The sequence below is a fragment of the Leptodactylus fuscus genome, chromosome 4, assembly GCF_031893055.1.
Source record: "Leptodactylus fuscus isolate aLepFus1 chromosome 4, aLepFus1.hap2, whole genome shotgun sequence".
Classification (NCBI taxonomy): Eukaryota; Metazoa; Chordata; class Amphibia; order Anura; family Leptodactylidae; genus Leptodactylus; species Leptodactylus fuscus.
The window spans coordinates 135,515,967-135,541,561 of NC_134268.1; the positions used below are offsets into that span (position 1 = coordinate 135,515,967).

The window sequence follows — 25,595 nt, forward strand, 5'->3', positions numbered from 1 at the left end:
GGGGGGATATGAATCTGGGGGGGATATGAATCTGGGGGGCAGAGATGGGAGGGACATGAATCTGGGGGCAGAGATGGGGAGGACATGAAACTGGGGGCAGAGATGGAGGGAGGACATGAAACTGGGGGCAGATGAAGGGTGTATATGTAAACAGATAATTTTCTTTTATGAAACTAACAAAATCTTCTCAGAGAACAAGGCTGACTGATCACCACTTATAATCTAAAAAAGATTGAAAAAAATGATAGCAAATAAATGTTTAGTTTTTAATTGCTGTATTTTTGTTAAATATATTAGTTGCTGTTGCGCACTGCATATATATGTTGCCGTTACATATTACTACTTCATATCTTGTTTTCATGACTGCTGTTAAAATACGTGTGTGACATTAGCTGCTGTGTGCGGCCCTCGCAACAACCTCTTGTTACTCATGTGGCCCTCAGGGTACCCTGAGTTTGACATGCCTGATCCAGATAGTCATTGGAGAACTTTAAACAAACCTGGACATATGCTGGCGTGAACAGGGGAACCTTGCGTGCCCTGCAGGATTTTAATCCATGACGGCGTAGTGTGTTACTAATGGTAATCTTAGACACTGTGGACCAGCTCGCTTGAGATCATTGACTAGGTCCTCCAATGAAGCTTTTCTGGGCTGATTCCTGACTTTTCAATGACTTATCCAGTCACTGGCAACAGTTGTTGCCTTCTCACCAAGCTACTTGCTCCTTGTCCTGTAGCCCATCCCAGACTTGTGCACATCTACAATTTTGTCCCTGGTGTTTAGGTAGATCTTTGGTCTTGGCCATGGTGGAGAGCTTGGAGTGTGATTGATTGTATGGACAGGTTTCTTTTAGACAGGTAATGAGTTCAAACAGGTGCAATTAATACAGGTAAAACTAACAGGTCTGTGAGACAGAATTCTTGCTTGTTGATCAAATACTTATTTCATGCAAAAAATGCTATATTTATTTTTTAAAAAATCATGTGTTTTTCTGGATTTTTTTTTTAATTCACCAAGGGATCTTATAGGTAACTGAATAAATTTAACAGAAAAAAAAATGTTCAATATAAAATATTCCAACACTTTTTTTGATATACATTAGAAGTCTATCTACTAATTCTAACTACTATTTAGAGAATTAAAAAAAAAAAAAGGCCAATATGAGCACAGATGCTGATCAGTGATGTGCGGCACTGACCAACCATCAGCACATATGCAAGGAAACTGTTTGTGTGTTAAAAAAACAAAACAAACTAATACAAAAATGTACTAAAGTAAAATGACACCCTGTTCTAAAATGTAAGTATCTAACTATATATAGCAACTAATCCTAACCACAATTTAGATTATTAGACTAGAAAATAAATAAATTACACACAGAACCGGTCAGTAATTTAGGTCACTAAATGGAGCTCAGCGGCAGAAAACCACAAAAAGACAACAATAAAAATGATCCCCAAAAAAGGGGCTAATGCTGTGACTGGGGGCATTAAGGAGCATTATTACCTATTTAGCAATCCGCATCGGGGAGGGGGGATACAGGTGAGACTAAACAGAAAGATAAAAAATAAATATCCATTACGTATTGGAGATACATCACAGCTCAAGGGCAGCACAGTGACCAACCAATAACGGCAATGGGTTGGAGGGGGTAACTGATAGATAGCATGTTGCAAGAGTATCAGTGTTATGGCATATCATAATCATATTACATCGAAGAAAATCTCTTTCTGAAGCCTTTGCACTGGTTACTTTTCTAATTGCTGCTCCATTCTGTTTATTTCTTATACTGGTGTTGAGAACTAAACAAAAAGTCATTCTAAAATAGGAAACAATGCTCAATTACTTACCCTCCAGGGCAAACAGATCATCTAGTCCATCTTCTGAAACTCCAGCAATTAGCTCCTATAAAGATGAAAGATCAGATTTGAGTTGGTCGATACCACAGACAGGTTTGTACAGAAAAACATTAGCTTTCTCTACTGAAGAATATGGGATTTGTCCCATCAGTGGATTACATACACAACACAGAAACAACTAAAACCATACATAAGTTAGCAGGCTTTCTATTAAATTGACCCTAGTGTGTGTTTGAGATGGGGAATTTAATGTTCCCCATTGAGAACAGGGGATAATGTGCATGATGATTGTATCTGTATCATTTGTATTTTTAACATTACATATATACAATAAAGTGACCCTTGTCAGACAGCACCATTCTGATCAGAAGCTTCCAGTAGCATTTATAAACCAAAACCAGGTCTGGAATCTAAACATGAGAGAGTTGAACATCTTTCCATTCCAGTCCCTATGTTCCACTTCTGGTTATGGCAAATACGCACCAGAATAATTGTTGTCTTGCATATACTTCATAGAAAAAGAATACACAAAGTGTGTTACAAAAAAAAAGCTATCCAAAAAACCGTTGTATAAAAGGTCTTTTTTTTTTTTTTTTTGCAAAAATTCATATGTGATGCCAAGTGTTGGCTGCTGCTGGACTCTGAAGTAGTTCATATGTGTTTTCCAATGTAATAATTCTGGCAGAGCACTAACCGCTGTATGCAGAGTGCCTGGGGTCAACTTTTATGTATTCTGCTTTTCAAGTTTGTTTGGGCCTCCTGTTAATATAAACGCTAGAATGTTTAACCCCTTCCCGCTGATTTGTTTTTCACTTTCCTTCTTCCAAACCCCATAACATTGTTATTTTTCCATTAACAGATAGTTTGATGGGACAAACTGAACTTTGTAAAGGGGGAGGGGGGGGGGGAGAGTTCCTCCCCGCTCTGACAGTACAGCGCTATAGGTACTGCTGTGAGGAAGGGCATTCCTGACTGACTGTCAAAAACGCCCTTCTGAAGGTGAAAAGCGACGGTACCAGCACCGATAGCTCTTCACCGGGGGCACAGGACATGAAAGCCGACAGTGCGCTGAATTAAGCACACTGTCTGCTTTCTAGCGGCATATAAAACCGCATGTTCCCCAGGAGGTGAAAGGTCCTCTTTAAAGCAATTGTTTTTATATATACTATTGCATACAAACAAATTAAAATGCAATTTTCTAGTTCTTCTGATACAGAGGCTACAGAAACAGAGTGTGAATGGAATAATTTTTTTCCCTGATTTTACTTTTCTTCTTCAGGAAAAGGAGTACCACTATTTTAGGTTTCCATTCTTATTTTGCAAATAATCTTGAGGCTGTGGAAATTCCAAATGGGAACACCACAAACTGAAAATATCTTATTACCCCTTGGAATGGTAGAGCAAATTGAGAAATTTGTGGTGAGCAAAGGAGGATATTATGCTATGGAAAACGGCATCTTTTAGGTCTATGGTGACCATCACTGCATCTTTCTGGATTAATGGAAAAGTAATTTGTATAGTCTTCAACTTGAAGTGTTTGTACTTTATGAATTTGTAGAGATATTTTGTTTGTAATGGTACAATATGTACCATTGGGCTTCCACAGCAGAAAAACAGCAATAGGGCCCTGTGCCTAATCCTGGTGCTGGGACCGACATTACTGCACACAGAGATAGTAGATTCCCTACACTAACCTCCGTCTTTTTTTGAAGGGGAGAGGGGCACACTATTGAGTAGCCTGCTCAGTGTTTTCGGAATCCAAGGATTCAGTTAGTTTTATTTCCCCAGCATGGGCAAACAGAGATCTTTCCAAAACCTCAAAGAGTTAATATTGTTTTGGAGGTTGATTAGGATTGAGAAAGAAGTCTCTACCTTTTCTCCGTTTGGGGTAACTCCACTTCTCCCTTACCTTTATATTCTTTTTTTGGGAAAGCAAAAGGGTTGAAAATTAGATCTAGACTTAGGTGTTTCTTCAACAAATCCCTTTTTCTTATTTCTGTCTTTTCAAGCAGCTTATCCAAATTTCACCCAAACAGGAGTGTTCCTTCAAAAGTAAGATCATATAACTTCACCTTAGACTTAGTATCACCATGGGTCCTATACTTGAGCCAAAGGACACGCCTTGAAGAACTGGATAAAACTGCTGATTTTGCTGCAAAGTGTACAGATTCCACTGAAGCATCAGCTAAGAAGGCAGTGGCCATTTCGGGCATAGAAATAGAGGTCAATATCTGATCTCTAGAACTTTTTCCCCCTAAATGACCTTCCAACTGCTGGAACCAAGTATATAATGGTCTAGCCGCAGTAGTAGCTGCTATGTTTGGTATTAGCAAAGCTGTAGTGGCTTTTTAGGATTCTATCAGCTTTACTATCCATTGGATCACAGAGCTGAGAAGCATCCTCAAATGGGTGCGCTTTTTTTTTTTTTTCTTTTCCAAAACTACCTTAGAGACCTATACATTAATTTTAGGGATATCCTCCCACAAATCATCTTCTGATGCAAACTGGAATCTCTCATTAAACTCTTTTGGAATCGCAAGTTTTCTTTCGGAATTATTCCAACTCTTCTTTAATTATCTTAAGAAAATTTTTGTGAACAGTGAATACTTTGTTTTTTGTGGATGAAGCCCTGCAAATATAACAGGACTTGTTCCTTACTGTGGAGAGTGAATCCCTACCGTCAGCTATAGACATAGAAGTAACCTTACCTTCTTCAAAAACAACAGCTTCAAAAGACACAATACTTATCTCTGACTCAGAAGAAGATAATTTGCGCCTTTTAGAAGAAGGCTGCCTTTCCACTTGAAGAAAATTAAGTGTCGCCATTGTCTGAACTTCCTGTTTAATCAAGGATCTTATAACTTCCGAAAAAGAGGAGATTTTTCCTGATGCACAATTTCACTAGTTTATAAAAGTTGCAAAGCTTTTTTATTAGGTTTTTTTTTTATAATTATCTTTAAAAAATTTTAGGGCATATGGCCCATTTTTTTTAATTTTTGGCTTCACTAGGGGCACTTTTTCTCCCAATAGTAAAAGAGTGTTACGTATAAATGAGAAAAAAAGCATCATGGAATTTAGTGAAGGACTCCTCCGCAGGAGGCCATGCACTCACAAAAGCAGGTACTGAAGCTAGCTCCATAAACTCAGACTTTGGGGAAGATGGACACTCAGCAGAAGACATAGCTAAATCCCTTCTGGGTTTGAATTTGGCACAAAAGAGAGGAGGAGCCCGACCCACTCCGCTGCTTAGCATGGAACATAGAGGGAGTAGAAACAATACTCCAGGCTATGCAGGAGTATGCAGCCAGCTCTTTTCAAATTTCCTCGCCTGTGATGTCCGTGTCACATATGTGCCGACGCTGGGACCTGAACTGAGTCCCACAGCAGGAGAAGGGAAAAAGCAGCGAAGGCTGGGCCAGGCATGGTGATGCTGGGAACTTAAACTCCACTAGAGCGCAGTTCACTGCCAAGAAGGTGCCCCAGTCTGGATGACTGGACCCCAACAGCAGACTTCATGCAGGAAGGCTATCTAGAAAGTAGTGATCCCCTGCTGCCTTTTCACCAAGATATCACCTTTATCAGAGAAGGAATCTCTGTGACCTGATCCTAACAAGAACAGGAAAACACTGAAGGGATGAGGGGGGAGGCTGCTTTTAATCTCTGTGTTCCTATTCCTATTAGGGTCAACCTCTGCAGTGTTGGTCCTATTATGGTGGCGAGGTTAAAGATCATTTAATCCCGGACAACCCCTTTAACATAATTTCATGTTGCCGCACTTTAGTTTAGTTTTTTAAAACATGATCTGTAGGCAGACAGAAATTTAGTCTTTGTATGCAAATTTATAACACCTCATGATTCTTACACTAGGTTCAGATCTGTGTTCGGGTTTGGAAAACCCAATCCGCTTAAAAAGTGTCTACCCGTGTAAACCCACAGACCATATTATAGTCCGCTTACAGGATTTTTCGCTCTGTATTTTTCAAGCAGAATGGGAGACTGAACCCAGCCTTACAGACTTTTTTTTTTCTTTCAGACTGACTTCTTGTATGAGGGAGTTTGTTTTTTTTGTATCGGAAATTTACAAATAAAAGTTTTAAAAGATAAATGTTTACATTCCTTCTTTCTTTATATACAAAGAGACAAAGCCCCATAACATTTTTCAGTAAAATCGTTCATATATTAAAATGTAATTTTATCAATACCAAATTTTAAATGCTTTCTACCAAGGGTCTTTTTAAAGGATACATTTAAAATTCCCTTTAACAGTAATACTAGTAAGAACATAAAAGGTATGTACCAGTTACGCTGGGTTCACACCTGCGTTCAGGGTCTCCGTACTATGGTTTCCGTCTTCTGCATGGCAGAAGACGGAAACCATAGACCGGGTCCGGCCGTGCGCGGCGGTGAGCGTTTTAGGCTCTCCGCCGCGAAACTGGATTTTTTTTATCCGGACACAGAGTAGTGCATGTCCGACTCTGTGTCCGGATTATAAAACCCGGTTTCGCGGCGGAGAGCGCAAAACGCTCACTGCCGCGCACGGCCGGACAGCTTTCTCACCCATTCAAATGAATGGGTGAGAAAGTCTACTGCAGGCTTCCGTCTCCTGCATCTGTTTTATGCAGGAAACGGAAACCTGCAATAAGGACCCTACAACGCAGATGTGAACGAGCCCTTACAACATACCTGATTGCAAAATTAGGATCCTATCTTTTGGCTAACCCTATACAAATACTTCCCCCACCTCCCCTTCCTGATCAATAAACATGGGAAATTAAAAAGGAAAAATGTACACACTATTAAATATAGCACCAACATATTCTACAGCACTTTACAAATCATAGGGTTCATGTACATAAAAAAATTTAGACATTACAGTGTAATAGATTAATTCACACAGTAGTAGTGAGGGCCCAGCTCATAAGAGCTTACAATCTAGGATATGCAATGCATCAATGTGATTTATTTGGTTATATTACTTCAAAAAGACAAATTCAGTTATACTTTATAGAAATTCTTTACAGATTTTACAGCAAATTCTGAATCAAACCTCTTGCAGACTTAAATTAAAAGCCTGCTATTTACTTTATCCAGAACAATAGCAGTCTTTGATGCCCAAGAGAGGTCCTCTGAGATCCCAGTTATGCTTCTACGCTTTATAACAGTTTCAAAGCAAATATTTTCCTTCTACTCGTGCCACAGACACATTTAATTGATATACTGTATCAACGTAAGCAACTGCTAGGTTCAATTTTCTTTCCTGAAGAGCCTTTAAATTCCCCGCTCATAAATTTATTTATTTTTTTTCCAAACAATTGTGGTAAATGCAGTGAATCATGTAACTAAAATAAGCATATTCCATTAGCGCCAAATGTTTTTCTAGACCTCTCTAGAAGTAAATGTGTTTCTGGGCATTGAAGTTATGTTATCGTGTATAAAATATATTTACCGTATATACTCGAATATAAGCCGAGTTTTTCAGCACAGTTTTTGTTTTTTTCCCTCGGCTTATACTAGAGTGAAGCGCGGGGGGGGGGGGGGGGGATATTGTTATATACATTCCAGACACTGTATTGTTTGCACAGTGTAGGTTGCACTCACATTCTACTGCGGTTGTCCAGCCAGAAGGTCCACGGGGAGTGCAGCAGGATGCCCTCACTGTCCGGCTCCTGCGGCAGCTCCAGGCTGATGATGGTTCAGGTGCAGCTGCTCCTCGCTCTCCTCCTTCAGCTGCCGTCGGACCGGACCCGTGGGGAGCACCAGCATCGTCACTAACTGCGCAAAGAGTCAGCAGTTTTGGCAAGAGTCCACAGGAAGATGGCGCTCCCCGCAGGTCCGGACCGACGGCAGCTGAAGGCAGAGAGCGAGGAGCAGCTGCACCTGAACCATCACCAGCCTGGAGCTGCCGCAGGAGCCGGACAGTGAGGGCATCCTGCTGCACTCCCCGTGGACCTTCTGACTGGACAACCTTCTCTCCCTGGAACAACTGCAGCAGAATGTGAGTACAACCTACACCGTGCAAACAATACAGTGTCTGGAGTGTATATAACAATATCCCCTTCCACCCCACCCACCCCCCTTGAAATGAATAAGTAAGAGTGATCCTTCAACTATTTATCCCCTATCCATAGGATAGGGGATAAATACTAGATTGATGTTGATGGAGGGTCGGGGTTTGGGGTGCAGTAGGTGCTGGGGAAGGGGGGGGGGGGTGTTTTGGTTGTCTGTCTGCCCCTTCCCTGAGCTTAAAGGGGCAGACCCCCCACTTGGAATTCAGGCTGACTACAGCCAGGCTGAATATAGGGTATCTGCAGTGCTCCTATTCTGTCGGGAATGAGTTAATAGGAGCACTACAGATACCCTACATTCAGCCAGGCTGAATTCCAAGTGAGGGGGGGGGGGGGAACAGTCCTCAAACTCAGGGAAGGGGCAGACAAACAACCAAAACACCCCCTCCCCCTTTTCCAGCACCTACTACTACCTAAACTCTTATGAACATGGCCTCATTTTTAAAAAATGGACAGGTGTCAATTTATATGGCAATAAATTTGAGACACTGACTTACACAAGTGATTTTGAGATAGTTTTTTCGTGACAAATTTGATTTCATGTTAGTGGTAAAGATCAATATTTTTGTATTTATTTATAAAAAGAAAATTTGCAGATAATTTGGGGGATATACAGTGGGGCAAAAAAGTATTTAGTCAGTCACCAATAGTGCAAGTTCCACCACTTAAAAAGATGAGAGGCGTCTGTAATTTACATCATGGGTAGACCTCAACTATGAGAGACAAAATGAGAAAACAAATTCAGAAAATCTCATTGTCTGATTTTGTAAGAATTTATTTGCAAATTATGGTGGAAAATAAGTATTTGGTCAGTAACAAAATTTCATCTCAATACTTTGTTATATATCCTTTGTTGGCAATGACAGAGGTCAAACGTTTTCTGTAAGTCTTCACAAGGTTGGCACACACTGTTGTTGGTATGTCGGCCCATTCCTCCATGCAGATCTCCTCTAGAGCAGTGATGTTTTGGGGCTGTCGCTTGGCAACACGGACTTTCAACTCCCTCCAAAGGTTTTCTATAGGGTTGAGATCTGGCTAGGCCACTCCAGGACCTTGAAATGCCTCTTACAAAGCCACTCCTTCATTGCCCTGGCGGTGTGCTTTGGATCATTGTCATGTTGAAAGACCCAGCCACGTTTCATCTTCAATGCCCTTGCTGATGGAAGGAGGTTTGCACTCAAAATCTCACGATACATGGCCCCATTCATTCTTTCATGTACCCGGATCAGTCGTCCTGGCCCCTTTGCAGAGAAACAGCCCCAAAGCATGATGTTTCCACCCCCATGCTTTACAGTAGGTATGGTGTTTGATGGATGCAACTCAGTATTCTTTTTCCTCCAAACACGAAAAGTTGTGTTTCTACCAAACAGTTCCAGTTTGGTTTCATCAGACCATAGGACATTCTCCCAATACTCTTCTGGATCATCCAAATGCTCTCTAGCAAACTTCAGACGGGCCCGGACATGTACTGGCTTAAGCAGTGGGATACGTCTGGCACTGCAGGATCTGAGTCCCTGGCGGCGTAGTGTGTTACTGATGGTAGGCTTTGTTACATTGGTCCCAGCTCTCTGCAGTTCATTCACTAGGTCCCCCCACGTGGTTCTGGGATTTTTGCTCACCGTTCTTGTGATCATTTTGACCCCACGGGGTGAGATTTTGCGTGGAGCCCCAGATCGAGGGAGATTATCAGTGGTCTTGTATGTCTTCCATTTTCTAATTATTGCTCCCACAGTTGATTTCTTCAATCCAAGCTGGTTGCCTATTGCAGATTCAGTCTTCCCAGCCTAGTGCAGGGCTACAATTTTGTTTCTGGTGTCCTTTGACAGCTCTTTGGTATTCACCATAGTGGAGTTTGGAGTCTGACTGAGGGTGTGCACAGGTGTCTTTTTATACTGATAAGTTTAAACAGGTGCCATTACTACAGGTAATGAGTGGAGGAAAGACGAAACTCTTAGAAGAAGTTACAGGTCTGTGAGAGTCAGAAATCTTGATTGTTTGTAGGTGACCAAATACTTATTTTCCACCATAATTTGAAAAAAAATTCTTACAAAATCAGACAATGTGATTTTCTGGATTTGTTTTCTCATTTTGTCTCTCATAGTTGAAGTCTACCTATGATGTAAATTACAGACACCTCTCATCTTTTTAAGTGGTGGAACTTGCACTATTGGTGACTGACTAAATACTTTTTTGCCCCACTGTATATCCCAATTTTCAAAATGTGAAATGCTCTGCTTTTCAGACGGTCATACCAGCCAAATACATTAAAGGGATTCTACCACTAAAACACTTTTTTTTCTAGTTACCACGTCGGAACAGCCTTTAAAAAGGCTATTCGTCTCTTACCTGTGGAAGTGCTCTCCGCCGCGCCGTTCGTTCAAAATACCGGTTTGCACCGGTATGCTAATTAGTTCTCTCGCAGCGATGGGGGCGTCCCCATTGCAGCTCGAAAACCGACCGCAGCGCCGCCTCTCTGGTCTTCGGTGTCCTCCCCTTGCTTCTTCAGCGTACTGTCGGACGCCTGCGCAGTACGCTCTGTTTGACGAAGATTGCCGAATGTACTGCGCATGCGCGAAATTGCGGTCCCAGCCATAGTGCGGGCACCGAACTTTCGCGCATGCGCAGTACGTTCGGCAATCTTCGCCGAACAGAGAGCATACTGCGCAGGCGTCCGACAGACGCTGAAGAGGCAAGCGGAGGACACCGAAGACCAGAGAGGCGCCGCTGCGGTTGGTTTTCGAGCTGCAATGGGGACGCCCCCATCGCTGCTCCTGCGATGGGGACGCCCCCATCGCTGCGAGAGAACTAATTAGCATACCGGTACAAACCGGTACTTTGAACGAACGGCGCGGCGGAGAGCACTTCCACAGGTAAGAGACGAATAGCCTTTTTAAAGGCTATTCTGACGTAGTAATTAGAAAAAAAAGTGTTTTAGTGGTAGAATCCCTTTAATAACTGCTCTCTACCATTTCTCTGTTTATCGTGTATATTTAATCATCCTTTAATTTATTTTGGAGGTTAGAAGACTTAAAGAGGACCTTTCATCAGATCGGGCACATGCAGTTTTATATACTGCTGGAAAGCTGACAGTGCGCTGAATTCAGTGCACTGTCGGCTTTCCCGATCTGTGCCCGGTGTAAAGCGCTATCGGTCCCGGTACCGTAGCGCTTTAGTGTCAGAAGGGCGTTTCTCACAGTTAGCCAGGGACGCCCTTCTGCCCAGCAGCGCCTATCGCGCTGTACAGTGAGAGCGGGGAGGAACGCCTCCTCCCTCTGCTCACACAGCTCGTCCATAGACGAGTGTTATCAGGAGCGGGAGGGGGGGCGTTCCTCACACTGTACAGCGCGATAGGCGCTGCTGGGCAGAAGGGCGTCCCTGGCTAAGTGTCAGAAACGCCCTTCTGACTGTAAAGCGCTACGGTCCCGGGACCGATAGCGCTTTACACCGGGCACAGATCGGGAAAGCCGATAGTGCGCTGAATTCAGCGCACTGTCAGCTTTCCAGTAGTATATAAAACTGCATGTGCCCGATCTGATGAAAGGTCCTCTTTAAAGTGTAAGACCAATTTTCCAGATTTACAAGAAAATTTCCCAAAATAATTTTTTAGGGACCCTGTTCTGAAGGGAATAATAAAGGCCTATATATTAGAAACCCCCATGAATTACCCCATTTTTAAAACTGCAAGTAATTCAAAACATTTTGGAAGTTTGTTAACACTTTAAGCATTTCACAGGAATTAAAACAATATGTTAGTGAAATTTAGACATTTCATTTAATTTCAATTATCTATTTCTTTAGCCCTACATTGCATCACAGATTGTTATGCAATTTTCCTTGAGCAAAGAAATACCCACCTATCGGTGTAAACACTGAAGGGAAGGAGTGACACTTAGCAATTGAAAAGGATAGTTTTATTCTCTATCCTGCTTTGGCCCCAATGCATGTCTGGCCGCCATCTTTTCCCAGCAATCCTGGAGAAGCTTTTCAGTTGGGGGCCCCTGTGCCTCCCAGCAAGCTGATCAGAGGCTTACACCATCATCCACATGGCCTGCCGGCTTCTCCGCACTGCATGAATGCCCTCATCGCGCATCTGCTGCTGATCCCATCAGTTTGCTCCCCCAAGCAGAGTTTAAAAGACTGATGGCACCAGAACTTCAGCTTGTTGTGCTGCATGGCCGCCATCTTGTTATCATTGCCCAAACCTCTCCAACTTCAACACTGCAGGTAAATACTCCTGCACTCCTCCCTTTTATCTGGGGAAAAACATAATTCAGTGTTTCCCTGAACCCTTGGTTCCCACCTTTACCTTCAGTTCTACTGCACGGAACCCTACTGTCCTCCCTGCAGACTAGGCCCATTTGCATTACATTGCTTTGTTTGAGATCAGCAAGAATACTAAGTCCCAGGTCCTGAGCTTGCTCTTATACCCAAAGTTAATAGGTGTGAACCCGCCAAAATTCTGACTGTCACTGAAAATACCCATTTTGCAGGTGCCTTAGTCGATATGTTCTTTTGTACACACTTGACGACCACTGAATATAATTTTTTCCTTTTTTCCATTGCAAGCCTGTTACATTTATCTACCTGACTTTAGGTGCTACAGGGTTTGCTGAACTCCTTTTAACCTTTAATGGTACTGTTGCTTATTGTTACTCTTTTCCCCCTTTTGCAGCGCTGCTTTTACATGGACTGTGTTGCCCTCTTTCCGTGCAATTATTTAACTCCCTCAGGAACCCGTCCCATGAGTAAGATCATATTGCATAATGTAAGGGGGTTTAACTTCCCTCGATAATGCCACAAGGAGTTACTTCTAAACGACAAACTGAAACCTGACATACTCTGTAACCAGAAGTCTCCCTTCACCCTCACCTCATTCCCTAAATATTTTTATTCTTGTTATACCCTCATAACCATACCCCTAATCAGTCTAAGAGCAGAGAAGTGATCTTCCTTCAAAATTCTTTCCCCATCCAGGTTGATAGTACGATTGGAGACCTCCATGGTTGCTACGTTATTCTCTGGTGACACCTCTATAGCCACCATCTCTGATCTGGTCAATTTGTATGCCACTACAGAATCCAACATGGCTTATATCTATGAACTACGCACTCTACTAGAGCAATTAGACTCTTCTAAAATTGGTGTGGGGATTTTAAACTTCACTATCAATGCCTCCCTGGACCACTCCTCCTACGCAGACAAGCTCTCCTCTAAAGCCAAAGTCTATAGTGGCAACCAGGGAGGGTACATTATATCTCTCCAGTTTATCACCATTATAGAAAAGATAGCATTCTCCTCTCCACCACCATGCTTCCTGACCTTATTTACACAAACCATTTACCCTGTGCCTGATCAAATTATGACCTAGTGATGATTGATATCACATCTACTATCTACCACCGCATGTAGTGGCGTAACTAGGAAAGGTGGGGCCCCGTGGCGAACTTTTGACATTCCCCGCCCCACCCTGACGCTGAAGACCTTGACCGATCCCCTCCTCCGCATTTCTGAGCGCTCTATTATGCCCCTAGTGGCCCCTGTACACAATATTATGTCCTTTAGTGGCCCCTGCACACAGTATTATGTCCCTTAGTGGCCCCTGCACAGTATTATGCCCTATAGTGGTCCCTGCCCCCATGTGATTCTCTATATGCCATCTGCCCCTCCTCTCTGTTTAATGTTGGTTTTTGACTTTTCTTTTTCCACCTTTTTCTGCTATATTACAGTACCATTTTACTCATAAAATTTTGATGGTTTATATGGACAAACCTGAGGAATTAAAAATAATGGTTTTAAGGCTCTCAAAACACTATAATAAAAATCTTTATGATCAACATATTGCAAATGATCAGTGCATTACAATAGGAGAAGTAAATGACAAATAAGGAAAACAAATGAACCAGCAAAGAGACTAAATGAATTGTCTATGCCCTAATATCATACAATGAACCAACACATTATGGTGGTTGAGAAGTCTCCCAAAGCTAAGCAAATCCCCAGCAGATACTGTATGCACATTAGCATTAGTTCCCAAACCATTACTAAATACACCGTATGTCTCTTGTCTGGCAGTATGCATGTACCCATTCTGTTTTAACATTTTAATTAATATACTATGTAAAAGCAAGTGACTGTTCAAATATGTGCAGTATCCTGCACATCAAGAAACCATCATGCAGTACTGAAATATGGGAAATATTATACATGTTACATGACACAAAAAATGTGAATGCACCTCAGATAATTGGAGAAAAGAGGAACAAAAGATATACAAACCAAACATTATACTTGTTTGATTAGTGTGTCACCATTTCTAAACAACTGCTTACAGTAATGCTTATCACGCCTTCTGTGGTGGTTTCTGAGGAATCTAGGATTCCTCAACATATGTTGAGATGAGGGTGGTCAGTGGATCAAAGGATAAATATAACAGTTGCAGATTCACAATTTAGGTTTTTTTGTTTGTTTTTTTAAATTAGTACTTATTAGGCTATACAAAACCAGTAAATATTTCTTTACCTGTGTTTTGTTAAGAAAATGCACGTAAAAAGGAAATCTGGCACCAACTTCATGCTGAACGCAGCATATAAGTAGTGACAGAGACACTGATTCAGGCTCAGACTAGCCTAGGATCTCAAACCTGATGACTCTGGATCCCGACATCAGGCCTGGGCTGTATTGATAACAGAAAGGGGCACAGCATCATGTTCCACAGGGCCCCTTTCCAAAAGAAGCCTGTCTAGGGGACAGGAGAATATTATACTCTGGGGAGCATATTATATGGTGTGGAGCATTATATACCATGTGGAGCATAATACTGTGGCAGCCCTGTGTGCTATGTCTGCATCATAGCTCCCTCACTATCAGAGCCGCCATCAGCACCCGGCAAATCCGGGCAAGTGCCGGGGCCCCCCCGAGCTATATATATATATATATATATATATATATATATATATATATATATATATATATATATATATTATATATATATACTGTAAGGGTGTGAACCTAGAGGACGCTGTAGAGCGACCAAAAGCAGGGTTAAAAAGGACTCTGATCACACCCAGAGAGAAAGGGGCTCTACTCCAGAGGGAGTGCACACAGCAGGAGAGTGCTGTTAGTGACCTGCAGGAGGACTGTGGAGCAGTTGGAGACAGACACGAGGTCTGTCCCAGAGGACTGGATTCCATAAAGGACTTTGTTAAGCTCAGTGTGAACTGGACTGGTGAGCTGAAACCTCAGAGTATCTTGCCCCAATAGATTAGTGAGGGTTCAAGAAGTGAGGTATTGCCCTGTGTGTGGGCTAGGCTTTGTTTGTTGTTTTGTTCCTGCATTATGCTGAATAAAGCCACTTCGTTTGGTTTGCATTACCCGATCTGCTGTTTGGCACCCAGCGTCACCACACCAACACCTCTGTAAATCCAGGAAAACTGCTTACCTTTGATGCTAAATTACCCCCAATTGTCACAATACTTATACTCACCTGTCCTGGGCTGAGCATCTGCACCAGAGCTCCTTCCTGCGGTAGATGCTAAATCCTAGTGGGCTAAAGGACCTTTGATAACGTTATAATGTCATCAAAGGTCCTTTAGCCCACTAGGATGTGATCACACTCTTGTGTGGATGGAGCTATTCAGGATTGTACAGGACAGTATGGAACTGCTGGGAACGAAGTCTTATGGAAAATAAGGAGGACATATGTGTGAGCAAGAGGGGGACATGGGGGTTAAGGCTGTGTGTGAGCAAGAAGAGGGAATTGGGGTGCAGGTTGTGTGTGAGCAAGAGGAGGAATGGGGGTGTAGGCTGTGTGTGAGCAAGAGGGAGGAATTGGGGTGCAGGCTGCATGTGAGCAAGAGGGGGGAATGCGATGCAGACTGTATATGGGCAAGAGGGGTATATGGTGGTGTAGGCTGTGTGTGGGGATGGGGGGGGGGGGGGTTCAGGCTCTGGGGGGGGGGGGGGAACTGCTAGCACATAATACTGTGTGGGACCATTGTGAGCATATAATACTGTGTGGGGGCCACTGTGAGGTACTCCGGTTTCCTTACACACTCCAAAGACATACTGATAGGGAATGTAGAGTGTGAAGCCTATATGGGACAGTGACTGACTAGGTCTATAAAACGCTGTGGAATATGATGGCACTATATAAGTAAGAATAAAATAAAACCTGTTTGGGGGCTGGCCACTATGGAGCATGTAATACTGTGTGGGGTCTACTGTGGAGAACATAATACTATGTGGGGTTCACTGCGGAGCATGTGTCCCAGTATTGTTTACATGTCAGGTGCTGAACTGCTCACTCACCGTATTCTGAATAACTGCAGTTGTGGGTACTAAAGCCATATCCCTTTCAAGTATCTGAGATATTGCTTCAGCACCTATAACTGCCACTATCAAGAATTCGCTCTAGGAAGTGGTGAGGGGCCCCGGACGAAAGTTTACAACTGGGCCCACAAGATTTAAGTTACACCACTGGTGGCCGCCATTAATACATCATTTACTTTTAACTAGATTGGAGTCTGCAAAAACTAATCTAGTTAAAATGCTTCCAGCAACTTGTAAACCGCAAGCCACATGAGGTCTGCGTTTTACAAGACAGCGAGAACGTAGACAGACGTCTGTTTCTCAGCACGGGTGCCGCGATGATGTCATAGCATCACGCTGCCTGTGCTAAGACAGATGTCCTGCGTGTGGAAACAGAGGAGGAGGCGGCTCTGTTCATCAAGATCACAGGTAGGAGGGGGAATTATGAATATAAGGGGGGCATTTATATAAGGGGTATTAGGGGGCATTATGAATACAAGGGGGAAATTATTTAAAAAAGGGGGAATCTTTGATGTTAGGAGGCATTATGAACATAAGGGGGTGGTCATTGATATAAAGGGTCACTGGGTCGAGGTATTTATGTCGGGGGAATCGGGCATAATATGAGGGGGTAATTAATTTCATTAACGTGGCACTTGGGCTTTATTAATACTAAGGCTGCAACAAAAGGCCATGTAGCGGTCTGCAACAAAATAACACTGAAGGGAAAAACGCGGCAGTAGCTGCGTTTTTTTTCCCGCAGGGCTTTTCAAGGAAAGTACACAGAAGTTTCCGATGCGGACTTTCTGCTTCCATTATACCTACAGGGAAACCACCAGGGTTTTCGTGGTATAATTGACATGCTGCATAATCTCAGCGTTTCCAGTGTACAGATTTTTCCACAATGTATGAATGGGATGTGCTAGAATCCCATTCACTTTGCAGGAACTATAAAATACCAGGGTATTTTTCTGTGGTGTTTTCGCCATGTGGGGCCCCATCCCCACTTTGTGGTAAAATAAAATACATACTGCGATTTCCAAAACAGTCACGTTTTTGGAAATGGCAGCATAACTATGGAAATGCCAGGGGTTTAGATATAATTGAAGCAGAAAGTACAAAGAAGAAACCTTTGCAAACTTTCTGTGCAAAGGGCTGCAGGATGAAACGCGCTGTGTCACCGTTGCAGTTTTTGCAGCAGCACTTTTTTGCTGCAGGATGCTACATGGGGCCTTAGGCTTTATTAATGATCCATCCTCAGAACAAATCATCATTAAAAATCAGTGACTCCCCAATGACCAGCTGTATGAAGGGGCTATGGCGCCTGTTTATATCACACGCTTTACGTTTATACAGCCCGTGTGATGTAATTCCTGCCTAGTCACATAGACGTGTATAGGACGAAGCTGTAGTTACATTACATGGCCTCTATGAAATGTATGATACTATACAAAACAGCAGTGGTCATGGCACTTAAACAGGTACCATGGTTCATTCAAACAGCTAATCAGTGGGGGTCCTGGGTATTGGGGGATTATTCATTATGGGGGATATATTATATATTTTATAATTGGGGGTAGCATTAGTATGGATATGCAGGTAAGGCAATGTGGGTCAGATGACTGGAAAAGTGAGGAGCCTAAATTGTGTGTGCTGCAAACTTTACAGAGACTGGAATAAACGGCAGTCCAGATGAAAGAGATGGGGAATGTGAACGGATTAGTTAGAGACATCACCTGTAAGTCAAAAAATTACTGTATTCAGTTACTGCACTGTATTCACCTAAATTGTCTGCAGAGCTCTGTGTAGAGCCGATATATACCACTATACGGTCACCATATAGTGATATCATCAGTATACCTAAGTTGGGGGCCCACTTGAACATGTTTGCCCTCCCTTGTGCTGAACCCCTAGCTACACCTCTGGCTAGGTGGTTTGGTTCAGACCGCTATGGGACTTTATGCCATGTGCAGAGGCCACTACGGGACATTATACTGTTTGAAGGGGCCAGTGTGGGATATTATAGTGTGTTTAATTGGGGCATTATACTGTGTGGTGGCCAGGAAAGGGGGCACTGTGCTATGGGGGCACCCAAGTCAAAAGTATTCTATGGGGCCGAGTCTTTTCTAGTTACGTGCCTGTATATATTTATTATACCCCGTCTGTGTATATATATCTGTGGCCCATTCAGTCTCTGCATTGAGCACTTCCATTAATACAGATGAAAGTGTTCATTGCACTGTTAACAGAATCCCTGTTCACAAGGTGGAATCTGGTGCTGATTTTCTCAGCGGCAGATTATTTCCTCATTCTGCCTGCCATTGTAAACAAATAGCGCAGGATGCTGAAAAAAAAAAAAAAAAAAAGAAGGATCTTGCTGCGGATTCTGCAACAGACTCAGAGGCTGTGGCACGAGAGTCACCCCTGATTAGACCCAATTGCACATGGGTTGCTCCAAAGGCCCACAAAAACCTACAGCCAGCCCTGCTCACTATAATCTTGCACATACGTGTAGTGCTCCATGGTTGTGTCATTCCCCATATAGTACTGTGAATGAATCGGCCATGCAGCTATTGGGATAGTAATACTGGGAAAATATTCAGGATGGTTAGAACATATGTAAGATTTCAGTAAAATAGCAGTGGTGTAAAGGATTAGTAGGAAGTTGTTGGGTAGGCCCCCCCCCCCCAAAACAAAGTTCCTCTGGTGGGCCCTAGGAACTTCACTCCGACGCTGTGCTGATTCCACTGGTGTGTCACAATCTTTCTAAGCAAGCTTGTAAAAGTAGTTGTAACTTCTTTAGAATACATGTAATTTTACAATGTAGACACTTCATTTCAGAAGCTGCTGAAGTGGCTGTCTACGTGTGAAAAGAATATGGACATACTTGTAGAGCAAATGATTAATTCAAATATTATATTAAACCTAGCATCTTCTAAAAATAGCCATCATTACATAAGAGTTGTCTATGTTCACGTAACAAAGTAATACATCAAAACTCTGTGTCAGACAAAAATATAAAATGCATCACCATGGCCAAACTATAGTAATAGGAAAGGTCATTCAGAAATGTTTCATATATAATTATGAAGTGGAATAAAAAGGTCCATAAAATACAGACTTTCATGCCCATTTGTCAAAGTTGATGACCGCTGGGTAAGTAAAAGAAAAACAAGGTAAATCTATATCAAAGTCAGCCAAGTGTTGTAAGGGAAAAGGTTTCACAATTGAAACAGGAGGTTCACCATGTTCTTGGCGATCATGTAGAATTTGCAGGCCTACATTCCCAGCAACAGGCCTGTCTAGGACACTCATGGTGTTCATGCAATAGCTTAGTTTAAGGGATCTGTTTTACATTCCAAAAGCAGTCTTCAAATCTGTCAGCCCAGCTAAAAAAAACTATTCCTTTTTTTAGTTAGGGCAAAACTTTCCCAACAAAGAACAAACAAAATATATCCACATCACTATACACCATCCATGTGGTCCATGTATAGGCTGGCCCGAAACACCCTGGCCAATGACTTTTTCATGATGATCCCATCTTACTTCTCTCATTAAGCTCAGAATTCATTGAGCAGCAGGTCCTCCTTCGGATAAACTCCTATTTCTGTTCTAACTCACTACTTGATCAGTTATGATCTAGCTTCAACCCCATCACTCCATTGAAACCGCCATAACCAAAGTTACTAATGATCTACTTACTGCCAAAAGCCAAACAACACTACTCTGTTCTCCTTATTCTAGACCTGTCTTCTGCCTTTGACAACAGGGCTGAGAGCTGTCAACTGTGTCAAACTCTTATGCCTTGGCATAACAGACGTGGCCCTCTCCTGGGTCTTCTCATATCCCTGATGTTTCCCTTTGCCCTTCTTTTCTGTCTGTGTCCCACAAAGCTTTGTTCTTGGCCCCTACTCCGCTCCATCTATATCTTGGCCCTAGGATAGCTCATATAATCCAATGGCTTTCAATACCACAATTATATGAGTGTCAAAAATATCTCTCTGGAACAGACATTGCTGCTTTGCTATCTAGAGTTTCTATGAACTGTAGTCTCATTCTTGTTCTCACATTTCCAAAAACTGAACCTTAACGGGGCTCTATCAGCAAAATTATGCTGTATGAGCCCCACATATGCGTGAATAGCCTTTAAAAAGGCTATTCAGGCACCGGTAATGTTATTTTAACCCCACCGCCCACCCCCACACGTTTTAAAGTAAAACCATAAAAACATATAGGTATGTAAATTATCGTGGGTGGTGATGCACAGCCCGACGTCATCTTCTGGCACGCCTTCCTCTTCTTTCAGCAACGCCCTCTGGTCCTGGCTCTTCCCCAGGTTCATCGTCCCCTTCTTCCGGCGGGAGTGGTTGAAATCCGGCGCGTGCAAAGTATCGCTTGCCCCAAGGAGCGTACTGCCATTGCCAAAAATTGCGCAGGAGCGTGCCCAGTAGCGCTCCAGAGGGAGCGCTACTGCGCACACACCGGATTTCAACCAATCCCGCCGGAAGAGAGGACAATGAAGCCAGGGAAGAGCCAGGACCGAAGGGTGTCACTGAAAGAGGAAGGCGTGCCAGAAGATGACGTCGGACGGTGCATCACCGCCCACAATAAGTATAATTTACATATATGGTTTTATTTTAAAACAGGGAGGGGTTTAAAATAACATTAGTGGTGCCTGAATAGCCTTTTTAAAGGCTATTCACGCATATGTGGGGCTCATACAGCATCATTTTGCTGATAGAGCCCCTTTAAACAAAACTAAGTATAATACGCTCTACAGTGGCCCCTGCACAGTATACGGTATAATATGCTCCACAGTGGATTTTGCATGCTTCATACAAGAGACATAAAAAGGAAGTAAAATTATTTATAGTATTTTTCAAAGTTTTTAACTTTTTGAAATTTATTAAACCAAATTTTTAAATTATATAAATTTACAGAGAATGCCATTATAACAAAACCGTTAGAAAATGCAACAGATGTAGGTTTTTTTTCTAATTCTACACCATTCTAAATTTTGTTCCAGCTTCCTAGTACATTATACGCAATATTAAAATGTTATCATTACAAAGTACAACTTGTCCCACAAAAATAAGCTTTCCTCTGTGAATGGAAAAATACTGCTTTAGGAAGCGAGGGGTAAAAACAAAAATAAGGAAAAAAAAAAATTGTTGTGGCAGGAAGGGATTTAATGTTAAGTTTTACTTTTTGGATGGACAACTCCTATGAACTGAAAACAGAGAAAATGGTTAGGACAATTTCTCCCACCATGTGAACTTATAATGCAGAGATCATATCTCTGTACCAGCTAGTATTTCCTTGGCTGAATTCATTATTTAGTTTATTTGTAAAAGATAAGCCAAATTTTGATAAAGCTCTCTAGAAGTCAAAGAGGGATTATTCAAGAAAATCCCTGAAACATCTATTTTAATGGACTAACCAGAAGTATTCCCCTCAATCACATTTAGAAAATAAGTCCAAAACATTTATTTCACCAGTTGCACTGGATAGATTTGTTTTTTTTTTTTGCTTTTTGTTTTAATCTGACAAAGTTCTCATGAAATAAAAAGAAAAATAAATTGTCCCGTCAAGGAAATATATTCTAAATTACCTGTTAAAAATGTATACCATTTATATAAAAGTTTGTGTTTATATAGTAATAAAATACATTTTGAGCATGCTCAGCCTCTCAGTTGGATTTTAGATGAACTGCCAGCCACAACTGTCTGGAAACACAATTCAGACCTTGAAGCTGTGTTTTCCATTCCAACTATTAAACAGTTTCAGATGTGACAATGCAGTTTTATAGGTTGAATACCACCAACATTTGTAAAAAGAGGTTCTTTAGGGGGAACATCAGAGACGTATTGTAAGATATGTGCTGTCCTTCTGAGCTTTCTTACTCAGTACTGAACAAATTATACACATGAATGTATTACAGGCAACATATATATCCCAAACAGGACTTATTATTATTCTTCTATCCTATTATTCGGTGTTGTCAGAAACAAACATAATATAATAAAGCAGCACAGCACATAAATGCCAGGATATATAGATGCATTCGGACCTTTTAACTTCTGCATATGTTAATATCTTCCTCTGGTGTTGAAATGTATTTTCCCTTTTAAAAGTGAAAAGGAAACAAAATCCTGCAGAAATACAAGAATTCCATTTTACTAAACTAAACTGTGTGTTCCCTCTACGAAAATAAACGGTGAACTGCTAAAACAGTTATCTCTGAATTCAGTAATGGGACCCCAACTATTAAGGGTAATTGGGAAATACTGCAATAAACTTTCCCCCTATTTTTTAACCAATTGACATAGTTTTCTGTGGAAAAATACCTTGCACACGAGAATGTAATAAACCTTTAAGCCTGGCTCTGTTGTTTTTGGCCAGAGGATGCAAAGGATCAAACAAGGAATTAAATGTGGCAGACCAAGTTAAAAACGTGTAGTTCAAGTCAAAGTATTTTCTTTAGTCTTTGATATCAAGTACTGGGAATCTAAATGTAATTTAAGCAGCTAAAAAAGAAAGCTTAACTTTAAAAAAAATAAAAAATCTAATGTCATATTTGTATGGATGGAATTTAAAATGAACAATAAATGTCTTGTATTTTTTAAGGTATTGACTGTGTGAAGAGAAAAGATACCGTATAATATGTTTTTTTAACTATTGGCAAATAATGTTTTGAGGTTTTTTGTTTTTTCTATATAGTGGGCGGATTTAGCAAAGTCAGGATTCTTATGCCAATCTTTTAAAGGCCCCAATTGGTGCACCAGCCTTTTAGTAAATCAGGTGCGCGTATATTCGCCAGAGTGGTGATCTTAGTCAGGAACTGGCGTAGATTTCCTGTTTAACACTCAATTTTCTGGTGCGAGTTATAAGTAAGTATCTCAGAGTGATGCATCACTGCCCCATATCTTCACCCTGCGCCAAAGATATACAACATTAATGCCCAATTAACACCAGAAAACTGGCATAGATGAGTTGATAAGTTCCCCACTACTGTATTTTCCTATAGTACTATGTACCGGTATATGACTGAAGAACCCTTACTTCCCATTAATATAAATATGCATGCAAACACAGCCCTAACTCTTAGGCTTCATTCATATGAACATGAGAAACTGACATATGATGGCAGTTTTATGTAATGATCATCACATGGCCATTTACAAAACCCATCAAAACACTGGAACTATTCACAATTTTTTTTTTTTTCTTTTTATATTTAAAAGGATCCTATCACTCACACACTATTTTTTTTTCTAGGTACCACGTCGGAATAGCCTTAAGAAAGGCTATTAGTCTCCTACCTTTTGTCGTCTAATCCGCGCCGCCGTTCACCTACAATCCCGGTTTTTCTCGGCATGCAAATTAGTTCTCTCGCAGTACTGTGGGTGGGCCCCAGCGCTCAAACAGCCCCAATGCTGCCAGAGAACCCTCTCCAGTGATGCCTCCATCTTTGTCAGCAGTGTCCTCTTCATCCTCTTCTTCCAGCGGTGGCTTGTAAACTTCTAGGCCTCGGGCATTGGGCAGAGCAGACTGCGCATGCCCACAAGAAAATGGCCGCATACAATACTGTGCAAGCGGCCATTTTCTCGTGGCCTGTGGGCATGCGCAGTCTGCTCTGCCCAAGGCCCAAGCCCTAGAAGTTACAAGCCACTGCCGGAAGAAGAGGACACTGCTGACGAAGATGGAGGCGGCACTGGAGAGAGTTCTCTGGCAGCATTGGGGATGCCTCCAGTGCTGTTTGAGTGCTGGAGCCCACCCACAGTGCTGCAAGCGCGCTAATTTGCATACCGAGAGAAACCAGGATTGTAGTCGAATGACGGCGTGGAGAAGACAACGAAAGGTAGGAGACGAATAGCCTTTCTTAAGGCTATTCCGACGTGGTACCTAGAAAAAAAAATAGTGTGTGAGTGATAGGATCCCTTTAAGTTAAATTTTTTGAATATATTTACGTAACAGTAACCACCATCCTTGTTTAGGTTAGAATACAGAAAGTGAGAAATAATATATACTAGCTGGTACCCGCGACTTCGTCTGCGGTGATTGTAGCAGTGGGTATATACAGGCGCGGGTAAGGTTTTCGTAGTGTGTATAAGGTATGAGATATGAAATGTAACTTTGTATCTTGTTTTTGCTGTAATTCAGAGAATACGTGAGACTTTTGTGTTGGATGTAATTTGTATTTGAGCTGCTATATATACGGTGTTGTGAGAAACTTTGCATAGTGACTTTGGGACAGAAGTATTTGAAGTTAACCCTTTCCCGCCGATGGCATTTTTGTGATTTTGGTTTTTAGTTTTTGACTCCCCTCCTTCTAAACCCCATAACTTTTTTTATTTCTCCGCTCCCAGAGCCATATGAGGTCTTAATTTTTCTGGGGCAAATTTTTGTTCATGATGCCACCATTATTTATTCTATATAATGTACTGGGAAACAGGGGAAAAAATCAGAATGGGGTGGATTTGAAGAAAAAATGCATTTCTGCGACTTTCTTACGGGCTTTGGTTTTACGGCGTTCACTGTGCAGCCAAAATGACATGTCCCCTGTATTCTGTGTTTCTTTACGATTCCGGGGATACCAAATTTATATGGTTTTATTTACATTTTGACCCCTTAAAAAAATCCAAAACTATGTTAAAAAATGTTTTTTTGAATAGTCGCCATATTCCGACAGCCGTAACTTTTTTATACGTCCGTGTACGGGGATGCATAGGGCGTCTTTTTTTGCGGGCCCGGGTGTACTTTGTAGTTCTACCATTTTTGGGAAATGTTATTGCTTTGATCACTTTTTATTCAAATTTTTATCAGAATCAAAACTGTGAAAAAACGGCAGTTTGGCACTTTTGACCATTTTTCCCGCTACGGCATTTACCGAACAGGAAAAATATTTGTATAGCTTTGTAGAGCGGGCGATTTCGGACGCGGGGATACCTAACATGCATGTGTTTCACAGTTTTTAACTACTTTTATATGTGTTCTAGGGAAAGGGGGGTGATTAGAATTTTTAATCCTTTTTATTTGTTTTTATATTTTTTTTACTTTTTTTTAAACTTTTTTTTTTGCATTTATTAGACCGCCTAGGGGTATTGACATGGGTGGGCGGTGTCTCGGATTGTCAGAGCGGTGGGGGTCGGCAAACATGGCTGCTCCGGAGCGTTATAGAGCGCCTCCTGGAGTATCGTTAAGGTGAGGGGCAAAGTGGTAAAGTATATGTATATGTGATTGTGTGGGGTTAGGGGCGAGGCTGTAGAGGGCAATATGAATTTTGTGGCTTGCTATGGTCCAAAGTGTGTGAGATTGCAGAGATGGTGGTGTGAGTTTGGGTTTTGTGGGGGTCCTGGCACA

At 41.8% G+C, this 25,595-nt stretch overlaps 1 protein-coding gene across 1 annotated transcript in view; it reads right to left on the reverse strand.

Moving 5' to 3' along the window:
- NKD2 (NKD inhibitor of Wnt signaling pathway 2) overlaps positions 1-25,595 on the reverse strand; it is a 71,073-nt gene that overhangs the window by 36,603 nt on the left and 8,875 nt on the right. Inside the window, exon 4 of the mRNA XM_075271173.1 lies at positions 1,852-1,906. Within this exon, the coding sequence (XP_075127274.1) occupies positions 1,852-1,906 (55 nt within the window). The remainder of the gene's footprint in view (positions 1-1,851; positions 1,907-25,595) is intronic.